The sequence below is a fragment of the Calidris pugnax genome, unplaced genomic scaffold (assembly GCF_001431845.1).
Source record: "Calidris pugnax isolate Ruff unplaced genomic scaffold, ASM143184v1 scaffold76, whole genome shotgun sequence".
In the NCBI taxonomy this organism is placed as follows: domain Eukaryota; kingdom Metazoa; phylum Chordata; class Aves; order Charadriiformes; family Scolopacidae; genus Calidris; species Calidris pugnax.
Genome location: NW_015090827.1, coordinates 1,134,767 through 1,157,320, shown reverse-complemented (window position 1 = coordinate 1,157,320; position 22,554 = coordinate 1,134,767). Strand labels below are relative to the sequence as shown.

The following is a 22,554-nucleotide window of genomic DNA, read 5'->3' as shown; positions in this document are numbered from 1 at the left end:
AGATATTTTGTTACGGCAACATTTCCACATTGTGTGCACTCTGTTCTCCCCAAAAGAGCTATTTTAACACGCCAAAAGACTCCCCTAGAACTGGGTATTTAGGTCATTTCTATTACTGCAGTGAAGCGTCAGTGATTTCAGCTGATACTCCTGGCCGTGTTGTAATTTGCCGAGAGTAACGTTTTCCGTCAGTAAACCCTGGCAAGTCGATAAAGGCAGCTTGATTTGACTTGAACTGGCAGCGGGGTTAGAGACAGAGAGGGTGAATGTGAATCTTCATTGTGACAGTAAATGCCCCGTTTTGTGGCCGGTCACCACGCTTCCTGCTCCTCCTCCTCCTCTGCCCTGCGCTTCCAGGAGCCTCTCTTCAGAGGCATCAGGAAAGAAACACAGAAAGGAATTTCTACTCCTCAACAAAAATGCCTATTTAATGGATGCTATGCAAGCAGAATATGCTGGACAGTTAGGAAAGGGTGTAAAGGAAGCGGAGTGACCGAGGCAAATTCTGAATACGAGCAGAAAGGCCACAAACGTTTGGTTGAGGGGCACAGAGCATAAACCAGAACGGCTCCTACTCGCACCGTTCTCCCCAGCGGGGCAGCCTGGTCCCCATAAGCTCCTGGGCACCCAGCTCTGCCCTCTGTGCCTCCTGGAGGGGTGCCCAAAACCCTCCAACAACACTGTTCCTAAGTACCCAAAAGGAATAAAAACCTCCAACTGCCACTTCCTTCAGACCTTGGGAAAGAAAGGATAAGGAGATCACTGACAGCATCCTCCTCGTGCCGATTTCAAGACGAGCAGGATTCTGTCATCGCTGGACAGACCAGGAATAATTCATCTTTTTTACCCCGAGCGCTCAGAGCTACAGAGAGTCCTGGGAAAGAGGGGAGGGCTGCAGCATTCAGCACCTTTTGCGGTTTTTTGGCGATAACAGCACATAAAACCAAAGCCAGGGGTTTGCAAATCTAAATCCCCAGATGCCTGTATGTAGGGACAACTACAGTACTTCCTCTAAAAGCTAGTGAATTGTGTGTTGTGTAACTGAAGCTCCAGCAACTAGATTTGCTTGGGTCTGCTCTTCTGGGGTACAATTTAAGGTGCCAAACCACAAACTGTATCCATGTAGGACGCAAGTCTAGGACAGTTGAAAAACCACAAAAAGAAGTAATGGCATGCAGAGTTACTAAAACAGTCACTAAAACTATAACTACAAAATCTTCATCTTCCCTGCCCTCTGGACGGATGCTGTGTCGATGGATGCTGCATCTTCTTCTGCTTCCAGTTTCTTGTGCCAGAATCACCAGAACAGCCCCCTCACAACGTGCCTCTGCTTTCTGTCACTCTCAGCTGGCCCTCAGCCCCATCTACGCTGGCACCTCAGTTCACAAAATCACTCCAAAGCCCCCTCATTACCGGACAACTAAATAAGGATTTCTCTCAGGTAGTAATACTTCTTGTCACTTCCCCAGAACCCTGTACCCAGGGTGAGAGGGGGAAACAACAGCACATCCTGAAGGGCACCCGCACTGGCAGGAGCACAGTGACACCCCCAATAGCCTTCAAATTGCTTGCTTTTGAACAAGACGAACAAAAGAAATCCATTTGCTTACACCTTTCACCAACCGCACATTTTGAAACTTCGAGTCCAAATAAAGGGCAGGGATGCTACGATCAAAGAGCAGCTGCTTGTTCAAGCCATCAGGAGAGGGATCCAAACAACAGCTTGAATGAGCAAGATGACAAGAATTCAAATGTTGAGGCTTGAATTTTCATTCACTGCAAAGGAGAGTGTGCCTTTCAAATAACTGCAGAGAGGAAAAATAATACACAGCTATTACGACATTTATGCCTTCCCAGCTTCAAAATACTTCATTGACAAAACCATTAGAATCCACCATACAGCAACTGGAGTGTCTTCCTGGTGACTGGAGCTACTTCCACTCCACGGCTGCTATGGGAACCCTCAGATTGTTTGGGTTGTGGAACTGGAAGAGAGTGTCATTTTTATTAAATGGCTTGTGCATCTCATTAGTTATTTAATACAACCAACGGTGTAGGCAGCCAAGTGGAACAGGTCTTATTTACTACATTTAATGAGATAATTTGTTAGAAAAAGTTACTGTGAAATGCCTGAATGGAGAATGAACTAAAATGAGAGTGTGAGAGAGGCAGGTTGTGTTCAGCTCAGACATACACCATTAACCAGCCAAACCGAGGACTCTCCCCAGCCCAGCTCCCCAATCAGAGAGCTGCATCTATTGCTAAAGGCTGGCTTTGGCCCCACAGACTGAAAAAAAATATACTTGTAGCAATGAAAAGTTCCTCTTTGAATCCCTGTGACTACAGGTACATCAGTACAAACACCACACACTCAATTTATAGAGCAGGGTCATTTCTGCCAGCTCTGTTGATCCTTTTATGTTTTTAATCCAACTGCCAAAATAAAGAAAGAATCCAACCCAAACCGATGTTTTTAAGTGGTCACATGGAAAAGATGAGGGACAACAGGTACAAGTTACTCCCATGGAAATTCCAATGGGACATAAGAGGCAAAGTTTCCCAAGGAGAACACTCAGCCACCAGAACAATCTCCCCAGGGAAGAGGTGGACTCCCCAACGTTGGACACTTTGGAACCAGCTGGATAGGGGGCTGGGCCAATAAATAAAATAAAAACCTAGGAATTTAATAGGTGAGTTCCAAGAACGAGCAAAGATGAACCCTCTTTCCAACACAACTGTGACATCAGACCCAAACGCAAGGCTCAGAGTCACTAGTGACATAATTTGAAAAAGTCCATGTTAATTTTGAGTTCTTAAGTATCCAGATATTGGATCTATACCCCTGAAGAAGGTATTTCTACAGTGTGCAATTTTATTTTAGTTATAAATGCTGTTAGGAACAGAGCCCTAATGCACGTGAAGTCTGGCCGTACTCTGTTGGGTACCAGCAGAGTCCATCTCAGGTGAGCTGTAACCTTGCACTTCAGTTTTCTTTCATTTTTCACTATTTTAATAGCTAAGGTCAACTTCACAGTCCATGTAGAGAAGGAACAGGCTCATTTGCAAAGTATTTCATCTATCTCTTTCAGACATCTCCCTCGGGATGCTATTAATTACACTGACAATACTGCCCGGGCTGTCACTGCCCATAAACTCTAAGGTGATTGTCTCACACCAGCTTTTACCTACTTTTCTGCTCTCAGCGAGGTAACACTCAGACCGTTTAACAATCTGCTGGGGGGTTCTCTACTTGAGAACACAAAACCCAGTGCCTTAGAACTACCTCAGTCAAAAAGGGAGGCGTTATGTCTGTCTCCGGTGATGCTTTGCTCACCTCTACCCATAAATACGTGAAAAATCTGAAATATTAACTTCCTTTCTTCTTTCCTAACAGGGTTTCTTTTTCTCATTATTCAGGCTTGTCTGTGACTCGGAGAGACTGTAAATCAGCCGTTCCCGATGGAAAGCTGGCTCAGGGTGCATCTGCCTGGAAAGGGGTACCAGGAAGAACGCAGCAGCAGAAGGCTGGGTGCCTCGCTGTCTCCTGATGCAGGCAGGGGACAGCATCTGGAGGCAGCATCTGCTGGTGCAATCACATCACGAATCGCGGGGTCCAGGTTCCTCAGTTCAATCTAATTAATTCCTCTGGCAGAAAGCAGGATGGCTGTACTGTAATTTTCTCCCAAAGAATGAGCTTTGCGACGCAAACAGAACTCTACTTGATATCAGTGGCATTTTACAGCTGACAAGTTTGTCAGTTCTAACATGTTAGAAAAATCCATAGCTCTTGTGTGATAAACCTGCCAAAATGAAGTGGAAAAGCTTCCTTCTGTGAGCATTGATGTCTCCTGTCACTGGCCTCATCCAGCACACAGAGAGAAGCTACGCCAGCTCATGGGGACATCGTACCATGAACAGAAACCAGGAGGTTCTCTCTATTTCTGACCAAACCCTGCTCTGGTGGTTACCTTATAATCCCCTCCATGAATTTACTGAAGTCTGCTTTAATGCTGTTTCTATGCATTTTACCCCAATAGGAAGATTCAAGGCACACTGGTCTGGTATCAACAACTGTCCAAGATCCTAAATTCACTCCCAGTTCTCTTGGATCCTGGCACTGTCAGCTCTGTCCACCCGTTCATCCCAGTGCAAAGCCAAGCATTGTAAATGCAGGACTTTGGAACTGGGAACGGTGGTTCGGGGTAGGTTTTCCCAGCACTTCACCACCTGTACAGAAAATATCTCATGGTACCTCTTCAAATACACAGGGCTACAAAGCCTCAAGGGACTAACCCTACTAGTCCTGTGATCAACAGCCAATCCAGGCGTTTCCTCCTTTCTCCTGGATTTCCAAGTCTCAGTCACAACCCCTAAAGTGCATGACTTCATTGCCCATCTGACCAACTGTAACACCCATCTGTGTTACACCAACCTTCAAGGTCAACTGGTTTTTCTTTTTCCACATTGTTTACATCTCCAAATTTTACACCATCAGCTATTGCACAGTTGCTCTTTTGGGCAGCATCCCTACCACTTGAGAACGTCTATGCAGTGATTTCTCACCAGCCTGACTGCTCTGCTTTCTGCCTACTCACCGACAGGACCTGTTTGCCCAATTTCCTACCCAACAAACATCTCTGTGAAGATGTTATGGGAGATGGTGCTGAAAGCCCTAATGAAATCAAGACAGACCATACCCGCTGCTGTCCCCTCACCCACCAGGCAAGATACTTTATGGGAGGGGGTACCGGGCTGGCCAAGCACGACTTCCCACTAACTACTCCTGATCACCTCCTTGTTTATTTTAAATGTTCTTAAAACACTGGAAGATATCATATCTGTAATCAGGATTTGAGTAGATGAAAATTAACACAGTTCAACCTGATTTAGTGTAAATTTGCACTAAATGATTTCAGTTTACAGCATGTTTTCTCTTGACTTCAGGCATTCTGGGGTTTTTTTCCAAGTAACAAAGAAGTACAAGCCAGACAACTCACACACTTATTTTCCCCCAGGGGAATGGGGAAAAAAAAAAAAAGTGATTCATCACAATAGATTCTACACACACTTTCTATCTACATTTTAATTTTACAAGAGATTTTCTATGAACTCTAGCAAAATTCCCTCTTAAATCCTATCCCCAAATCTTTGGTCCCTAATTATTACAATCTTAGCGGGTAACCATAAGCAGACTAATCGAACGAGAAAAACTGCATTTCTTTCCAGCTAAGTATATAAATCCTGCTCTCTAATGTTTTCCCTCCCAATTAAGCAGTTTGTAAACTTCATGAGGCTTCTGGGAAAAAAAAAAATCCTATTAAAAATTCTAGAAACTGTTTAACTCTACATAAATGATCAGGATGAAACTTTGTTACCTGAATTCTGGAATAAACATATCTAACAAGGTATGAAAGGCCTGATCACCCTGAGGAAACGCTTCAATGACCTGAATGTGTCAGAAAGAGGGAGAAGCAGGTGACCACGCTGAAAGAAACACGGGTGAGAAAACAGCAGGTCAACTATTGATTGTATCACTGCAAAGGAAGTATTATTACCCCAATTCAGCACATGCTTAAAAATGATGAATTACTTTACAAAAAAAATCATTTGTGTCACACAGTGTTTGATTTTGCTACAGAACTGTCAAAAAGCATCATTTCAGATAGACTGGAAGACAAAGATGGTTGCGCTCAGAAAGCCTGACACCACGGAGGCGGCTGGTGGGAGACTGAGCTTTCTCTTACATTTCTCTTAATTTTCAGGAAAGGTCCCCAGAAATAACAGATGAATAAGTTTACACTGAAAATAAAATATGATTCTGATTTTTGGAATAACATTATTCAACTTCCACGTTCCAGATAAAACCTGAAGAAAAAACATCTTAATAAATCTGGAAATCATTAGAATAAACTACCAGAAGATAATGAGATAAATCAGTGTTTCCATGTTGTGTCTGCAACACTGAAGACAACTTTGAGTGTTCACCTGTTATGTCAGTTAAAAAATGAAACTGCAACAGTGGGGAGATGAACACAAGACCAGCAAGTACACAGGGAAAACTAAAGGAAATGCTAAAGGGGAAAAAAAACAGCAGTATCTTTTTGTTCCTTTTTTTTCCCTGTCTCATTGAAAGCAAGAAAAATACTGCTTTCAGCATAGTTCATTCCGAAGAAGCCTGGACTGTATTTTTTTCATTTTTATATTTGCAAGTGGTGGGTGCTAAGAAATATTTACATCTTTTTCAAAACATACCATAATGTCAATCCTCTTTGCCACATTTTCAAGGGCTGAAATGAAAAACGAGCAAAACATTTTAACTGAACCTAAAAATCCCTCAGAAATTCTGCTGCTTCTGAAACAAAGAGATTAACATTCTCCAATTAAGAGAGGAGAAAGCTTTCTTCAAATTGATTTGCAAGCAGCACGTATTATTTCATCAGTTCAGAGATTAGATTTGCGGGTAAACTGGTTTCCAAGGTAACTGGACTAACCATGAGGAAGTCATCAGGGTGATAAGTAACTAAAAAAATTTAGAAGGTCTTGTGTGGGAACAGAGGAGAAGTTGCTGAACTGTAGCTATGCAGATAAGCCGAAGATTTACTTATTTACACAGAGTAGACCAGTATTATTTACTACAGTGTTTTTAATGCTTACACTTCAAGTTCTTGAACGGTGCCTGAAGCCCCAAGGTGGGGCCAGAGGAGATGGTACTTCTCCAACTGGAGATCAAACCCTGTTCCTGCAGCCCCAACCACCTCCAGGCTTGTGCTGACCTGCCATCGGGGACACAGACCTGGCAGGAACAGGAGATTTTTAAACTATGGAGATGGCTTAAGTACAACTGTCAGGCCTTGGCAGGTCCCAAGTTCCACCAAAAAAATACTGAAAACAGGTTTGCTCAATGCTGAGGTTCTGAAGAAAGCATGAGGGACTTTTCATGGCACATAGTGACAGGATGAGGGGTAATGGTTTTAAACTGAAAGAGGGGAGATGGAGATGAGATGTGGGGAAGAAGTTCTTTGGTGTGAGGGTGGCGAGAGCCTGGCCCAGGTTGCCCAGAGAAGCTGTGGCTGCCCCATCCCTGGAGGGGTTCAAGGCCAGGTTGGAAGGGGCTTGGAGCAACCTGGTCTGATGGGAGGTGTCCCTGCCCAGGGCAAGGGTGGAAAAAGATCATCTTTAAGGTCCCTTCCAACCCAAACCATTCTTTGATTCTATGATATTTTTTAAAAGGTTTTAGAGCTTTAGGCAATGCCATCCCTAGAACTACAGTTAGACAACAACAGCAAAATATTTTTCCTATTTAACTGTTTAATTCATCTGTGCAGACTCAAGACTCACTAAATACAGTACTTGACATCTGCAATTTTTAAATTTGGATGCCATGATTCAGCAAATGCCGAACTTGACTGTGCACACAGGAAGGCTCAGGTGTTTCAGCCACAGAGAAACCCACCATTCGGAGCAAATGAAAAGATAGCAGAGAAATAAAACCAGCTGCCTTAGACAGCCCTAGACAGCACCTTCTGGGTGGTGGTCGCTTTCTCCTCTCGCACAAATTGCACAACATGGATCAATTTGCAATATCAATCCACACTGCAATTAGAGATCAAGGCAAAAAAAGGGAAAATACAGGTTTGCAGACGATGTTTTTAACTGAAGGAGGTCTGAAAAAAATACTAATATTATTTTGTATGCAAAAGATGGAAGTTCCTCCCAGTTTGCTACCACCAGGACCATCTTCTCCCGCAGAGGTGGGAGAGGGGCTCACTGGAAAAGGAGAGTAGCTGCTGCCAAGCATCTGCCACTTCCCAGATGGGGCAGAAAAGACCACAAGACGGGTGGCACGTGAGGGGCAAAGTCTGTCTGTGTCAGGACCTTAACTGGGTAGTTCGTTTTATTTACTGTAAACACATCACTGTGGCTTATTATACACAATGGATTCACTTCTGTTACTCCACATTGTGGGAAACTGTGTCACTTTTCTTTTGCCGTGCCCCAAATCGCATATCTGAGAGCTTCTGAAAGACCTGGGGGAGAAAAGCCCAGCTCATAATATCTGAAATACTTCTCAGAGCTCAATCCTCTAAGCTGCTTCCCAACTAGAAGCACCAGCACCTCCCGCAACAATTCAGAGGTTCCTGTAAGAGTATAAACTGAAATAGCTTTGCACTCAGTGCAAATAGTCCTAAATCACAGCAAATTCTCCTACGGTGTTACCGGCTTCTTGTGTACAAATTCCTTAATTTGCAGTCCCAGAAAAACACTCTGAGGCAGCAGCAAGAAAACCCCACAGAATGGGAAAAAATCCTCCACGTGATACGACGACTCTGAAAACTACTTAAAGAACTCAGTAAGAAATACATTTTCTTGAGCTATCTAGGGATATCTCAAGAAGGGATATCCTTCTTGATAAGGGAGAAGAAAAAAAACCCACACATCAACCCTACCAAACTGGTAGCTGGGCTGAGGAGAACTCCCTGCTCTAGGGACACGCAGAACACACACCTCTTCAGTTGCACCCATGGTCCCCTCAATTCAATCACAAAAGAGATTTTGTCCTCAAATCAGAAGCTTTCTAAGCTACACCCTTGAATCACCATAAATCAAACTCTCTAAAAGCATCAAACAAGTTCATGGTCTCTTGCTGTGAGGAACATGTAATTATTAGCAAACTCTATAACCATCCATCAGCAATTAGCATCTGGACGGGCAGGCTCAGCAAGGAGAATTTGCTTGGCTTATTTGATATAACATGTAAAATAAGACAAAGCATACGACTACACTGCAAAGTAAATTAATCTTTTATTGAGCACCAAACAGCACCGACAACACTGCTTTTGGTACCAACCTGCCTCGTTTAATTTTCCTTCAGGCACAGCTAATTGCTGCTGCTGCCGGCAGCACCGCGTACGCGTGTTCCCCGTGACAGTCCCCCCACTCCTGAACCTCTTCTGTTTCCTCAGCAGAGCTCCATGGGCACACAAGGGCACGTTGCTGCCTCATGGGCATCCTGTTCTTTGGGACCCACATGCCCCAGGAAGAGTGGAAGGACACCCAGTGCACCCCACAGCCTAAGGATGGAGGGGAGTCCGAGTCCCTCCCTAGGCACGTGTTCCAAAAACGGTTATCCTTTCTCCAAGCTCCTTTATTAACTGCAGGAATGAGCCAAAATTTTGTATAAAATTTGGTTATAGATTCGCAACACACCTGAAAAAGCTGCCACCCTTCACGAGATGACGTCCGTGCACTCCAAGACCAGTAATTAAGAAACCCCGTTAAGTGGCAGCAGGGGTTTTCTGAGCACCCCTTGATCAGCTTACAGAGGTGTGATGCGATGGCACAAAGGAGACTCCCTGACGAGTAATTAATCTCAAGAACTGCTTCCCACTGAAGACACCACGCTCTCTTTGATGAAGCTGATGCTGTTTGTTATAAACTGTCACCCAAAACTGCAGGATTTTTTTTTAGTCATACATCAAAGGCACTGAAAGTGAGGAACTTTAAGTCATTTGCTTTCCTATCAAAGTAGCTTTGTATTTCTCTGAATGCGAGCAGATAGTGAAACTGCTTCCTGCAAAGCACCAGTTCCTGCTTTTGTGACAAGATCTACCTGAAACAGGCATTTTCTGACAGGATTCTCATCACGGGATGGAGGGACCATCCCACCAGTCCTTGGTGTAATTCCGCAGCAGGTGACACGCTCAGCACACACAGGCAGAAACTCCTGGGGGCGGCCACTTTGGGGAAAAAAAAAAAACTGTCTTTATCTCAACTCATGAGTTTTACCTTTTTTTTTTTCCTCTCCGCTTCTCTCCCCCATCCCAGCGGGGGCAGTAAGTGAATGGTTGGGTTAAACTCCAGCACTGTGGGGTCCTTCTCCTAAAGAGAAGTGACTGCAGAGAGAGCTATATGTTTTTCCTGGCCCAGGATGTGAGGTTCCACAGCGCCTGTGTGTGCCCATCACAGCCCCAGAAGTGGTTCTGAGATGGGTCCACATTAAACTCCCACAGTGCTGTGATAACATCAGAAAAAAAAAAAAATCCAAAACAGTTGAAAACCCTCTATTTTGTGACACGGATGTTACCATCTAAGCTAAAAACTACCCGACCATCTCACTGCAGGGCTTTTAGCAGAGGCACCACCTGCGCTGGCAACACAAAAAGAGATGCCCCCTCAAAGTTTTAATGGTCATCATTATCCTTCCGAGAATACGGATGGTGGCAGAAGCCGTTGATTCAAAGTAAGATATTTTAAATGTAATTTACATTTACATGTAACCTACAACTGTATTTTTCCCCACTTTAGAAACTTAACCAAACCTGAAGTCTAAAAGGGGGATGAGGGGCTGTCCTCCTTTTCCTCCACTCCCGGCATTCTTTTTGGCCAGCGAGACAAAAGATAAAATTCTGACCATTTCCAGAGCAATCCAAGCTGGTCGTCAAAAGACAACTATCATTCAGCAAGTCACCAAGCGATGGTGTATCTTGGAATTCCAGCACAAATAAAAGACAAAGCATTTGATCTAGTATTTCATGACTATAGTGCCACTATTGTTTAAAAGAGAACAAAAAATACCTTATCCCAGAGAGAAGTCACCCCAGGCTTACCCTTAACAGACAGTTTTGCTACTTGCTCCTGGCAGGTTTGCCTTGCACGGCAAAAATCCCTGCAGCTCAAGCAAGCACCACACCCCTGGCAGCATTTGTTTATCAGCAGAGAATAAATCACAGAGGTTTTAAGAGAAAAAAAATTCTCTTTTAAAGCCTTTTGATGAATTCTCACTCATTGCTGGCCCGGTGAAGCGGATCCTCCCCACAACACAGCCCAGAGAAGAAGGCTCTTTCTCCTCCTCGGAGGTGCCAGCCCCGGGTTTCGGGAGCTGTGCAGGAACACACGGCACGTCTGTGTCTCCTCGTCTCTCACAAAACAGCCACAAGTTGTGAAAAGCAAAGTGTGAGATCAGAAGGATGCGCGCGGAGGGCGAGAGCCACCAGGGAAGGCAGAGCCTTTGCAGAGCCCCCACAAACACAAAGCTGTACGTTTCACACACTGCTTGCTTACCACAAATAACAATAAGCAAAATAAAACCACCACAGATTACGCTGTAAGAAAATAAACTCGGTTTAAAAAAAAAAAAGGCCCCACAGTAAATTCTTCAGTCTTTTGAGTGTTGAACACGCTCTACGCAAAACAATGACAAATTCATAAACTGACAATTTAAAATGAAGCTTCTGTTCGGTTGGTTTTTTGTTTTTTTTTTTCTGTTTTACAATGCAATGCAAAATGTCAAGTATGTAGTCCTAGAAAACAAGAAAACTGAGGATGAAAAAAGGAAATCATGTCCTAGGCCATCAACACAGTTAACTGTAGCCGCAAAAGTGTCCGGAATCAATCCGGGGGGAAAAAAGCCAACAAGCAGAAACTACATTTTCAAAAAAGGCAGCGGGCAATGCTCAGGTGACATCAGGAGGGGAACTGGTGAAGAAGGGGTGGGTTGGGTGTTCCAGGTCCCGCTGTACTGCAGGGACCAACACAGTGGCAAGCAGATCTTTGAGAAAGGCCACCAACCTGCCCTGTGGCTCCTCTGAATCCCAAAGGCTGCCCTCTGCCAGCTGCCTTGGCCAGGGCAGGGGGCTGGTGGCCCACGGACCCCCATGGTCCCACCACCCGAGCCCCCACGTTCCCATCCCTGGGCTGTGGGGAGATAAATCCGGCTTTCTCCCAGCTCAGAAATGTGCGGGTCTTAACGGCACGGCTTAGCTGCAGGGGCTCTCCAGGGCTTAGAGACAAGCGAGCCTCTGGACTGGGAAAATAAAATCAATAAAAGTTATATATGGGCATGGGAGGCCTGTTTTAAGATTCACTTTTACGCCAAAAGAGTGAAGAAAAATTTACTTTATGCTACGCGCTGTCTTTCTGGCTTAATCCATTTATTCAAAGTGCTGCTCAAAAAACTCCCCACTAATCTCACTCATGTTTTATAAATCACTGTTGGTCTTCTCCAGCAACACACATTGGTCTCTCTTTTGGGAGCTCTTGAGCTTTATGAAATCAGCAAAACGCCTCTCTCCATCATTCCTGGAAGGATTTCATACATCAACCCGCCAATGTCAGCAGCTCGGTACATTACACAAAGGGAATAATTTGGGGATTGTGAATGATTTGAATTATTTGCCAGTATGACATCAAGGTGGCAGTTTTCAGTCCATCTACCAGATTAACAGAGGGGAGAAAACTGAGACACTACTGCAGGGAAAAGGCTGAGCAGAGGAATAAAGAGCCACGTGGCCGGGTGCTCTCACGCTCCAAACCCCACACCAAACCATTCCCCTCGGCATCACTGCGCCCGGCCACGCTCCTCAGCTACCAGCTGCTTCGAGAGAGCTCTACATCTCCAGATTCATGACTTCCCTCTGCTTTGCCCTTGTGAAAAAAATACAGTATTAAAATATTCCAGGTGTTCTGTTCAAGCAGTCCATGCACAATAAAACCCACTGGACAATCACCCCAGTTGAAATAAATGAGCAGGTATTTTTGGGCTTCTAAGCAAGCACAGCCAACAGGTAAATATTTAAGTATGTCAGAATCTACAGAATCTAAATATTTCGATACCTAAATACGTCGATAACTAAATATGTCAGAGTCCATCTTTAAGACGACTGTGAGTTTATAAAAATAAAAAGATGATTAGAAGCTGGATAAAACTTTGGAATTATTTTTTTCCTATCATAAAGGCTGTGATCTAGATGGGTGAGACAGGAGTTTGATGGTATGACTTTCAAAAGCCTCTATAGCTTATTGCTTTTAAAACAGATAATGTGAATAGTAAACTTGAAATACAGGTATTTTATCAAATAAAAAGTACTGCTCGGCCTACAACAACAGTCTGAATATTAATCACAACACAGTCCGAATATTAAAAGATACCTTTTCAATGTGAAGCATCACTTTATGCCCTTGAGATTAGACACTGAATACTGAGGCAGATGGAAAACTGGGGAGGAGAATGTGAAAAATTACAGATGTGCGGGGACTGAGAAGCACAGCCGCACGTGTGACACCAGATTATTTCCCAAAATCCATGCCTGCCACTGGCTTTATCCTACAGAAATACCCCAGTGATCCCACAGGTCTCCTGAATCAACCCTAGAGAGTAAAATCAGCTTCTGCTCTCACTGGGAAATTTTCTATATAAAAAAAGACACCTGGTCTTTTTTTGGTCCGGGAGGGTTTCGTCATGATTCCGAGGGTGCGATGAAGTTCTTCCCCACATCTCATCTCCATCTCCCCTCTTTCAGCGTCAAACCCTTCCCTCTCCTCCTATGGCTCCCCTCCCTGATCAATAGTCCCTCCCCATCTCTCCTGGAGCCCCTTGAGGGACTGGAAGGGGCTCTAAGGTCTCCCTGGAGCCTTCTCTTCTCCAGCCTGAACCCCCCTCAGCTCTCTCAGCCTGTCATTCTTTATGAATATACCAGAGATGCAATTAGGCTCTTTTTCAGGGTTTGTCATCCCTCACTGAGCAAGATAAATTTCTGAAGCCCCTTGCTTTACGATAGAATTAACCAAGAAAAAGGGCAGATTAAGAGCAGTGAGTTGCTGCAGCTCCTCCTGTAAACTCATTTGCCTTAAGCAGAACCCACCAGACACATTCTGGATGAAGGCTCCTTGGTGAGGAGCTCAAATAAAATATAAAATGATGCTCGAAGTTCCTGTGATGCTCCCAATTCCACGTCAGGGGGGTTGGAACTCGATGATCTTTAAGGTCCCTTCCAGCTCTAACCATTCTATGGTTCCCTGCTGTTACCCCAATATTTCCCCCAAGTACCTAGAACGCCGTTCCCCACCCTGGGCTACTCCTCTCACCCCGTTGCCAGCGAGTCCTTCCCTGCTGTCCCCTACGAACGAGTCGTTGTTCCACCATGAAACTCCTGAGCTGGTGAATCCACCCCCACGGCTCACGTCCTCCCAGTCACCCCCATTTCACTCTGATCCCCTACAAGGACACGGCTGCCCCGTTCCCCAGCAGGGGCAGGTGTGGGGACCACGCTCCAGCTCTTCCAGACACAACCACTGAAATTTTTAACAAGGTCTCCCGTCTTATCCCAGGCAGACACTGATTTAGTCTGACATATGCTACCTCTCATAAAGCCACTTACGTGTATCCCACTTTTCCATTTGCTTCCCTGCCTTTGATTCTCCCTAAAGTTTTGTTCTATTGCTTTGCTATAGGTAAAAAAAAAAAAGAATAGCAATTTTCAAGCCACCAGAAGCGCCTCTTCTCTACTTTCTGAAAAACAGCTACTGTACTTGCTCTCCTGCAGTTCGATACCATCTCTTGTTTTGATAGTGCTCCGTTTGCTTTGAAATGTTTGCTACAAGACTTTCTAAAATACAACTTGTTTCACCCACTCCCCTACAAATCTGAGCACGAAGAACTTATAGGTCTCATCTTCATATGAATAAGAATTTCCACTGTCAAAGTTTCCACCCGTACACGTTTATTTCACTCTTAGTCCCAGTTCTACCTCCAACCTGATCAACTGCACCAAAACCAAAGGCAAAATATTAATTTAAAGTGGGGGTGATAGCTCTACTCGTAGCCTCATGCTCACCGCATAACACCCAACACGAGATAGTGCTCCGTTTGCTTTGAAATGTTTGCTACAAGACTTTCTAAAATACAACTTGTTTCACCCACTCCCCTACAAATCTGAGCACGAAGAACTTATAGGTCTCATCTTCATATGAATAAGAATTTCCACTGTCAAAGTTTCCACCCGTACACGTTTATTTCACTCTTAGTCCCAGTTCTACCTCCAACCTGATCAACTGCACCAAAACCAAAGGCAAAATATTAATTTAAAGTGGGGGTGATAGCTCTACTCGTAGCCTCATGCTCACCGCATAACACCCAACTCACTTTCTTATTGCACTTTTAATGGATAAATAGCTTTTAACTACTTGGATTATTTTCCTTTACAAGGTCAAACTCAGCTTGACTTCTGGCAAAACCTTATTGGCACTTTAAGGCTTCTGAACTCTCTGACAGTCTTCATTTTTTAAACAACCATTTTTGCCACTCCTTGCAAGTTCCTGGCCAGCTTCTGGTGTTCTCTTTGGCTGGCTCTTCTCCTGATTAGCTCTGCAGTTATTCTGCTCGTGTGCTCTGCTGCTTCTTGGGATGCAAATCCTACGCCCTTCCTCTAACTCTGAATCAAAGAGGTTGCAAGAGCCCCACCGTCATCTCCCTCAGCTCTTCTTCCGCTCAGCTCATTTCAAACCCTTTCCCTGCAGTTCCCCAGTCTGCATTTTTGAAATTCAAAACCTCCAATTGGAAGCTCCTTTCAATCTAAACCGCACAAACCGCCGATGCCAATTATTCAATACAAACTCGGTTTCTACAAACGGCTCTTCTAGAAACGTCCCCCGTGCCCACAGAACCCTGTTTAAAGCAACACGATTTCTTTTTAGCTCAATGACCGTGTATGAACGCTGCTCCAGGAGTAACCGGCCCCAAGAATTGGTAGTGAAATTATGACCTACACAAGAGTTAAAGTCTCCACAGCACATTGAGGCAGGCAAATAACTTTATTACATCTACTGTATCCCAGTAATTCCAACCATACTTTATACCAAAAAAACTCTTTTGCATCTGAAATCACTGCTTGTGAAGACCCATCCAGTGAGAGAACATAACGCGCTTCACGGATGAGATAACCACGTAAAACAGAAAAACAGACTCACCTTTAATAACCAACACAGCAACTCACTCTGGAATGCTTTATCCCTTTCTGTTGTTCTTCATCTAAGAGTATCGAGTCTTTGAATCCTTAGCATTTACTCCTCTCTCCTTTCCAGGACAAATACAGATATACAAAAGGTTCTGCCTTTCACAACATGATCTTTCTTAATAAATGTAACTGAATGAGAAGCCCGGGTCCCACAGACGCTCCCTGTATCCTACCACCAGAGGAGAGAAACTGGGTTTACATCGTTAACTTTTACAAATCAAAGTCAGCATCACAATCCCTGCAACACAACACATTTTATTGCCAATAAAAGCAGTTGTTATTTTCATCATTACTAATAAAAGTAGAATTTAGAATTTCCTGTACTTCACAATACTTGAGAAAAGCATAAGTCATTTTATGCAGCAGAACAGAGATGTTTCCAGCTACTCCAGCCATAGCTCAGTATCTCAAACTACTTCTCAAGTCAAGACTGATGGAACTAATCCCCAACCTACTGTCATTTCACAGAATTCAAATACCAGCATAAAGGTTCAGTGATTTATTCAGCATTACAGCAGACAAAGCCTAAGCTGACTCAATATCTAGTTTCATGCTTTAGCCAAAACCACCATCCACTCCCAAACAGAGCACGGACACAGGAGACAAAACCAAATTTAAGGGCAGGAAAACACTCTTCCATTGATTTCAGAAGGAAGCTACACATCTTCTACAGTCCAAAATAGTTCAACATTTTAACAACAGGCTAATGCCACACTAAATATTGAATCAGGCAAAGAAATACTCTCTAATTCTCTTTATAGTGAGCTTCTCCACAACCGGGGTTTTTTTGCTGCTTGGGAGATGAGCAGAACTCAATCTTTATGATTAACGAGTAAGAATTTATTTATTCATCCTTCTGCCTATACTTCATTCCTTGCCATAGTCTACAGCATCTCCCTAAAGGGATGGAAATGTCCTTGGTGGTGACTGAAATCCCTGCTGTTCAGCCTCGGCGCTCCTCACATCGGCTTCTCCCACGCCCACCTGAAAAATCCCTTGGAAAAACAGTTCAGAGATGTTTATCCAAACCTGCCGAGACCTTCACCCAACGACTTTACAGCAATAACTACCCACTCGCTTCACAGATTGCACAGTCAAATGCCAGTTTTGTTAATTATTTCCGAGCTCACCTGTGGGAGGGGAGCAGTGGTTCGATACCGTGAAATCAGCCCTAGAGTCTGGGTTGGACTTTTCACACCGTTATCCAGCAGAGAAAATTGCTTCATTTTAATAAAGACGCACCAGTTTTCAACAGTTCAGAAAACATTCCTGCATGGCTTTTTGTATTCCTCTCCCAGTTATGCTACGCACGAGACAACGTTCTGGAAAGCGTTAGTGACACAGGTTGTGGCCACCGACAGACAGATCCCCCACAAGACAGACATTCCCACATGGCTGGTGTCTATTCCATAACCTCATTCACTGACTTTGCCTTTCTGAGGCTGTGCCTACTTGGAATTATTCCTTTCCCTGCCAGAGATGACAGGAACATGCCTTGGTATATTCAAGCTACAAAACTGCCTCCAACAACCCAACCCAGCCGATGACTGGACCCCGCACAGCCCTGCGCTATGACCAAACAGCACCATCTCACCTAGGCTGGTTCAGAATCGCTGCAGAAGCTGCTAAATCCTTCTTACAGAGTCACAGAATGCTATGGGGTTGGAAGGCACCTCTGGAGATCATCCAGTCCAACCCCCTGCCAGAGCAGGTCCCACAGGAACGTGTCCAGGGGGGTTGGAATGTCTCCAGAGAAGGAGACTCCACCACCTCTCTGGGCAGCCTCTGCCAGGGCTCTGCCACCCTCACAGAAAAGAAGTTCCTCCTCATGTTGAGATGGAACTTCTTATGTCCAGGTTTTGCCCATTACCTTTTGTCCTGACCCTGGGCACCACTGAAAAAAGCCTGGCCCCATCCTCCTGACACCCACCCTTTCAGTATTTTTATGGCGTTGATCAGATCCCCCCTCAGCCTTCTCTTCTCCAGACTAAACAGACCCAAGTCCCTCAGCCTCTCCTCATAAGAGAGATGCTCCAGGCCCCTCATCATCTTTGTAGCCTCTGCTGTCCCCTCTCCAGCAGTTCCCTGTCCTCTATGATTCTATGATTCTTGAACTGGACCCAGTGCTCCCAATGGGGCCTCACCAGGGCAGAGCAGAGGGAGAAGATGACCTCCCTCCATCTGCTGGTCACACTCTTCTTGATGTCCTCCAGGATGCCATTGGCCTTCTTGGCCACAAGGGCACATTACTTTCCTTTTATCTCTTTCAGTGAAGACAGCACCCAGAATTCTTACTTACTGTTTCAGAGCGCCAAACGAGAAGCAGCTTTTGATTTTCCACAACGTTCCCTGCACTCCTTCCTCCAAGGGCCACCCTCCACCTGGTCCCACCTCTGCTTCCCCAGGGACCAACAGACTGCAAGCTCCGAGGGCACAGGGGACAAAAAGCATCCCGTCTCCCCAACCTCCCAATCTCTCCTCCGCTCCTCTCTCAATGCAGCTTTTATTCCATGTTCATCCTGTCTACAGTGGAGATGCTAAAATAATTAAAGCAACGATTCTTCTCCTTTGGCTGAGCTCGTTAGGAACGCTTTATGCTGAAACCCATGACAAACGCGCTCTTTTATTATTTACACAAATGACTTTTAGAGCATTTTCCTGATGAGCTGTTATTATCACTTGATAATAGTAATCTGAAATGAACACGGCATGGAAATCTTGAGGTGAAAAGAAAGATTTTATACCTAAATAATGGAGAGAATGCTCTTACAGCCCATGACAGCAGGATCCAGGCAGACGGCAGCAATACACCGAAGCAATAATGTCACCGTTAGCTCTTTCAAAACAGAAGCAGCAGAAAATCCAGCCGTCTCAAGAATAAAATCAGTGTAATCACTTTCTGAACCCCTATCTGCTGGAACTGCAATAAACACGGTAAGACAAACCTAATTGGACATAATTGGAAGCTCTTTCAGATGAGGACACCACCTTGTCTGTCAGTGCAGCCTGAGGGGGAAGCGCTGGGGGCGGCAACTTCCATCATCCTCTGCAATAAAAGTTCTCTCTACTCCATCTCCAAAAAAAAAAATTCAAGAAAAGCAGCTAGTTTAATGATGGGAGTAACCTAGAGGGAGCACAAACACTGCCGGAATTTTTGGTCCATGACGCAAGCCTGAATAAAATACTAACAAAACAAAACAAAAAAATCCATTATCTTGGCTCAGAATATTTTGTTTCAGTGTAAAAAGTGGTCTTTTAGAAGCATGAAGAACACGGGGCCGTTCCCCTCCTTCCACCCCCAATAAACAGGATGTGAAAACCCGGTTGCTTAATTCAGATTAAACGACCTCATAACACAAATCTTAGCCCAACTTAAAGCACAGGTGGTGTAAACACAGGCTTGGTAAATCACAGCACGCCCAGTTTGACAGTGACACTTCTGTTTGTTGATTTAATAATTTTCGGTACTAAACTCACACAGTGAAAACACAGACAGTTGCAGTTTGTTAGTTTAAAAACGTTTAGGTTTCAAGTAGATTTCAAGCCACCTGTGGCTCCTCCCAGAGCCATGGCTGGGAAAAAAAAAAAAGACAATGGTTTTGAATTGTCCGTTTGAGACCACGTGCAGGAAAAGCAACTCAGAAGTAAAACAGGTTGACCCTTAGTCCCCAGACTCGGCAGTGAGAAGCTGGTACCACTAGTTATTCCTTCCAGAACTCAGAATACTCAATGCAACATTCTCAGCTGGGATTTTGAGGTACTTAAAAACCAACCAAAAAAAGCTCTGTGAGGAACACACCCTCCGTTATGTATTCCAGTCCCCTGACCCCGGCCTCTCTGCAGCACTGGGACGTATTCATGTCCAATCAAGTTTTTAACGAGCGAAGATGCCACTAGAAAAGATGACGCTAATTCAGACGCAGGACATTAACGGTCCCCTGTTACTGAGCCAGAGCCAGGCTGCACGTCACACCACAGCGGTTACAGAGAAATCTGACCGGAGCTGAAGGAAAGCCACCCATGTAAAGCAGCTGTGATTTCCAACGGAAAAAAGCAGCAGCAGGAGCAGAAAGGCCACCAACCCCCCCCTTCTGCGTCCCACCAGGCCATGACAGTTAAGTCACCTCAGTCAATACACACACGTTAAAGTTCTCAAACTCCCCAAAACCTCCCCATTTCTGCCAGCTCCACCAGCCAGTGGGCACTCTAGGAAATGACATAGAATCACAGAATCTTCTAGGTTGGAAGGGACCTTAAAGATCATCTTGTCCAACCGTCAACCTGACTGACAAAAATAGACACCCACACAACAAACAAGAAGCATCATCACTAAACCAGACCTCCCAGCACTACATCAACCCGTCTTTTGAACACCTCCAGGGATGGGGCCTCAACCACCTCCCTGGGCAGCCCATTCCAATGGCTGAGAACCCTTTCAGTGAAAAAATTTTTCCTAATATCCAGCCTGAACCTCCCCTGGCGTAACTTGAGGCCATTTCCTCTTGTCCTGTTGCCTGTGACTTGGGAGAAGAGACCGACCCCCACCTCTCTACACCGTCCTCTCAGGTAGTTGTAGAGAGCAATAAGGTCTCCCCTCAGCCTCCTCTTCTCCAGGCTGAATAACCCCAGCTCCCTCAGCCTCTTCTCATAAGACTTATTCTCACGAGCTGGTCACAATAAGACACGAGCTGGTTGGACCTCAGCTTCCTCAACCCATGTGAGGTTACACTCGCTGGTTGACCGAAACAAAAACCTGGATCCCAACATCCTCTCCAGAGCAGAGATCAAAACCTGCTTCAGATAAAGCCACACCTGAAAACAAAGCGAAGTCTAGAAGAAACATGTAGAAGCCTTACCTTGATGGGAGCACGGCTGAACTGTATTTTTCTGTTGGCTGGGATTTCGTCTTCGTCGGGCAGCCCGTTAATTTCCGAATATTCCATGTCGGGTTCGTAGCAGTTATTGTCATCGCTGTCGTCCTGATCCTCCTGCTCCGTCCCGGTCTCCCCCCAGTCCGAGTTGTAGCGGGAGCGTACCCGGTACACGCTGTAGTCGGAGTGCCTGTACACGTGGGAGCCCTGCAAGCTGTCCTCCTCCTCCTGCGCCTCCTTCTCACCCTCCTCATCGTAACGGGACTCGGCTGCCTCTGAAACAGCACCCGGGGCAAAAACACCACCTGAACCCGTGCTCCGTGGCACCTCCGCAGCCTGGGGTCTGTCCAAACCCCCCTCTGTGGGCTCCAAGCCTTCCTGGTGTGGTGACACCACCTCGCTCTCTGCTTTCCACTTGCTCCTCGCCCCACCGGCCGAGTCCCGCTGGCTGCCCCCGCCGCTCCCAGCACTGCCCTCCACACTCCTCTTCCCCTCCTCGGCGGCCCTGGGACCTGCCGAGGTGCCCGTGGACATCTTCTGCCTGGGCGAGGAGGACATGCCACCTTGCTGGGAGGTCTCGGCCGAGCCCGGGCTCTCTTTGGCTGGTGGAGACCAGGTGCCCGTTTCCTTCAAAGGGCTGAAACCCTCCAGGTTGGCGGCCGGGGAGGAGAGGTTTGTGACGGGAGAGGAGAGGTTGAGCGGGTAGTGGCCGGTGACGGAGTACTCCTCGTTGTTCTCCGACTTCTCCACCAGGATGACGTTGTGCGCGTCGGCGTTCTCGAAGACGGCGCTGAGCTGGCTCACGGTGGGGGAGACGGTCTCCGTCCTGGGGCTGAGGCTGTCCAGGGAGTCCATGCTGCCCCGGTGGGACTTGGAGCCGCACCACTCGTCCGGGAGCTCCTGGGACACCACCTTCTCTTTCTTTGGGGAATAGCGATGGGAATGTCCCGTCTCATGAGCGTTTCGCTCAAACATCTTGCGAGTTTCCGTAAACTTGGAATAGGAAGGACCATCATGGATAGTATCAAACCTACTAATCCTTTCCGAGACAGACGACTCCAATTTTACGATGGAACCATCCGCTTTTTCTACAAATTCTTTGGGCCTAATTCGTCTCTGAGGTGACGGGGGGCCACCCTTCCCCCTGGCTTTGGGGGTAACTCCAACGCTTTCCGTGGGCTCCATGCCCATCTGCATAAACAAGTTCTTAATCCTGTTGACGTTGGAGCCATATTTCCTTCCCCGGCTCTGCGAGGCCTCTCCTTCCTCTTTCGTTTTTTGGTCCCCATCAGATTTGGGTTTGTCAAAGGTGCTTTTCAGCGCCTGGAACTCAGTCCTGTAGGCGTTCCTGTGAGGAGAGGCACTTCGCAGGGTTGATCTTTCTCCCGAAGACTCCGTTTTCATCATGTTTACTCCAGGAGGGCAGGAACCAGCTCACATAGTCCCTGCGGTGCCGCTCTGGGTGGCCTGTCACCACCAGGACCCTTCCTCAGGGGGCAGAGCCCCTCAGCAGGGCCATCCCGGGCAGAAGATCCCAGGGCAAGTATCTCAACACCCGTGGCTGATCCTCACCAAGCAGCAGAACCGAGGACTCTCAAGAACAACGGGGAATTCAACCTGCAACAGAAAGGAGGGGGTTCTGAATCACACCGGGTACTTGGACTTCTTCACATCCAAGCCATAATTTCCTTTTGCCGTTATTTGGCATGTTTATGAGGAATATTAAAAAAGAATACAAGCTAACAGGCAGAACACAAGCTCACACCACACAGACACACGGAAACCCCTCATTACAAACTTTTTCAGACGGATTGTTGCATAATTTGCAATCTGTGATACCATCCTGTCGTGAAAGAGGGATTATCGCATCTTCCTGCTCACAGAGCATCGTG

The 22,554-nt window shown here is 45.8% G+C and overlaps 1 protein-coding gene across 8 annotated transcripts in view; it reads right to left on the bottom strand.

The window, feature by feature from the left end:
- The window catches only part of PPP1R9A (protein phosphatase 1, regulatory subunit 9A), a 104,543-nt gene extending 82,270 nt beyond the window's left edge, over positions 1–22,273 (bottom strand). For 5 of the 8 annotated variants that reach the window (XM_014940257.1, XM_014940262.1, XM_014940263.1 and 2 more), the window contains exon 1: positions 20,648–22,273. In XM_014940257.1, the coding sequence (XP_014795743.1) occupies positions 20,648–22,069 (1,422 nt within the window). In that variant the 5' untranslated portion in view covers positions 22,070–22,273. The remainder of the gene's footprint in view (positions 1–20,647) is intronic. The other 3 variants (XM_014940258.1, XM_014940260.1, XM_014940261.1) reach the window with 1 other exon arrangement.
- Between the last annotated feature and the right edge of the window lie 281 nt (positions 22,274–22,554).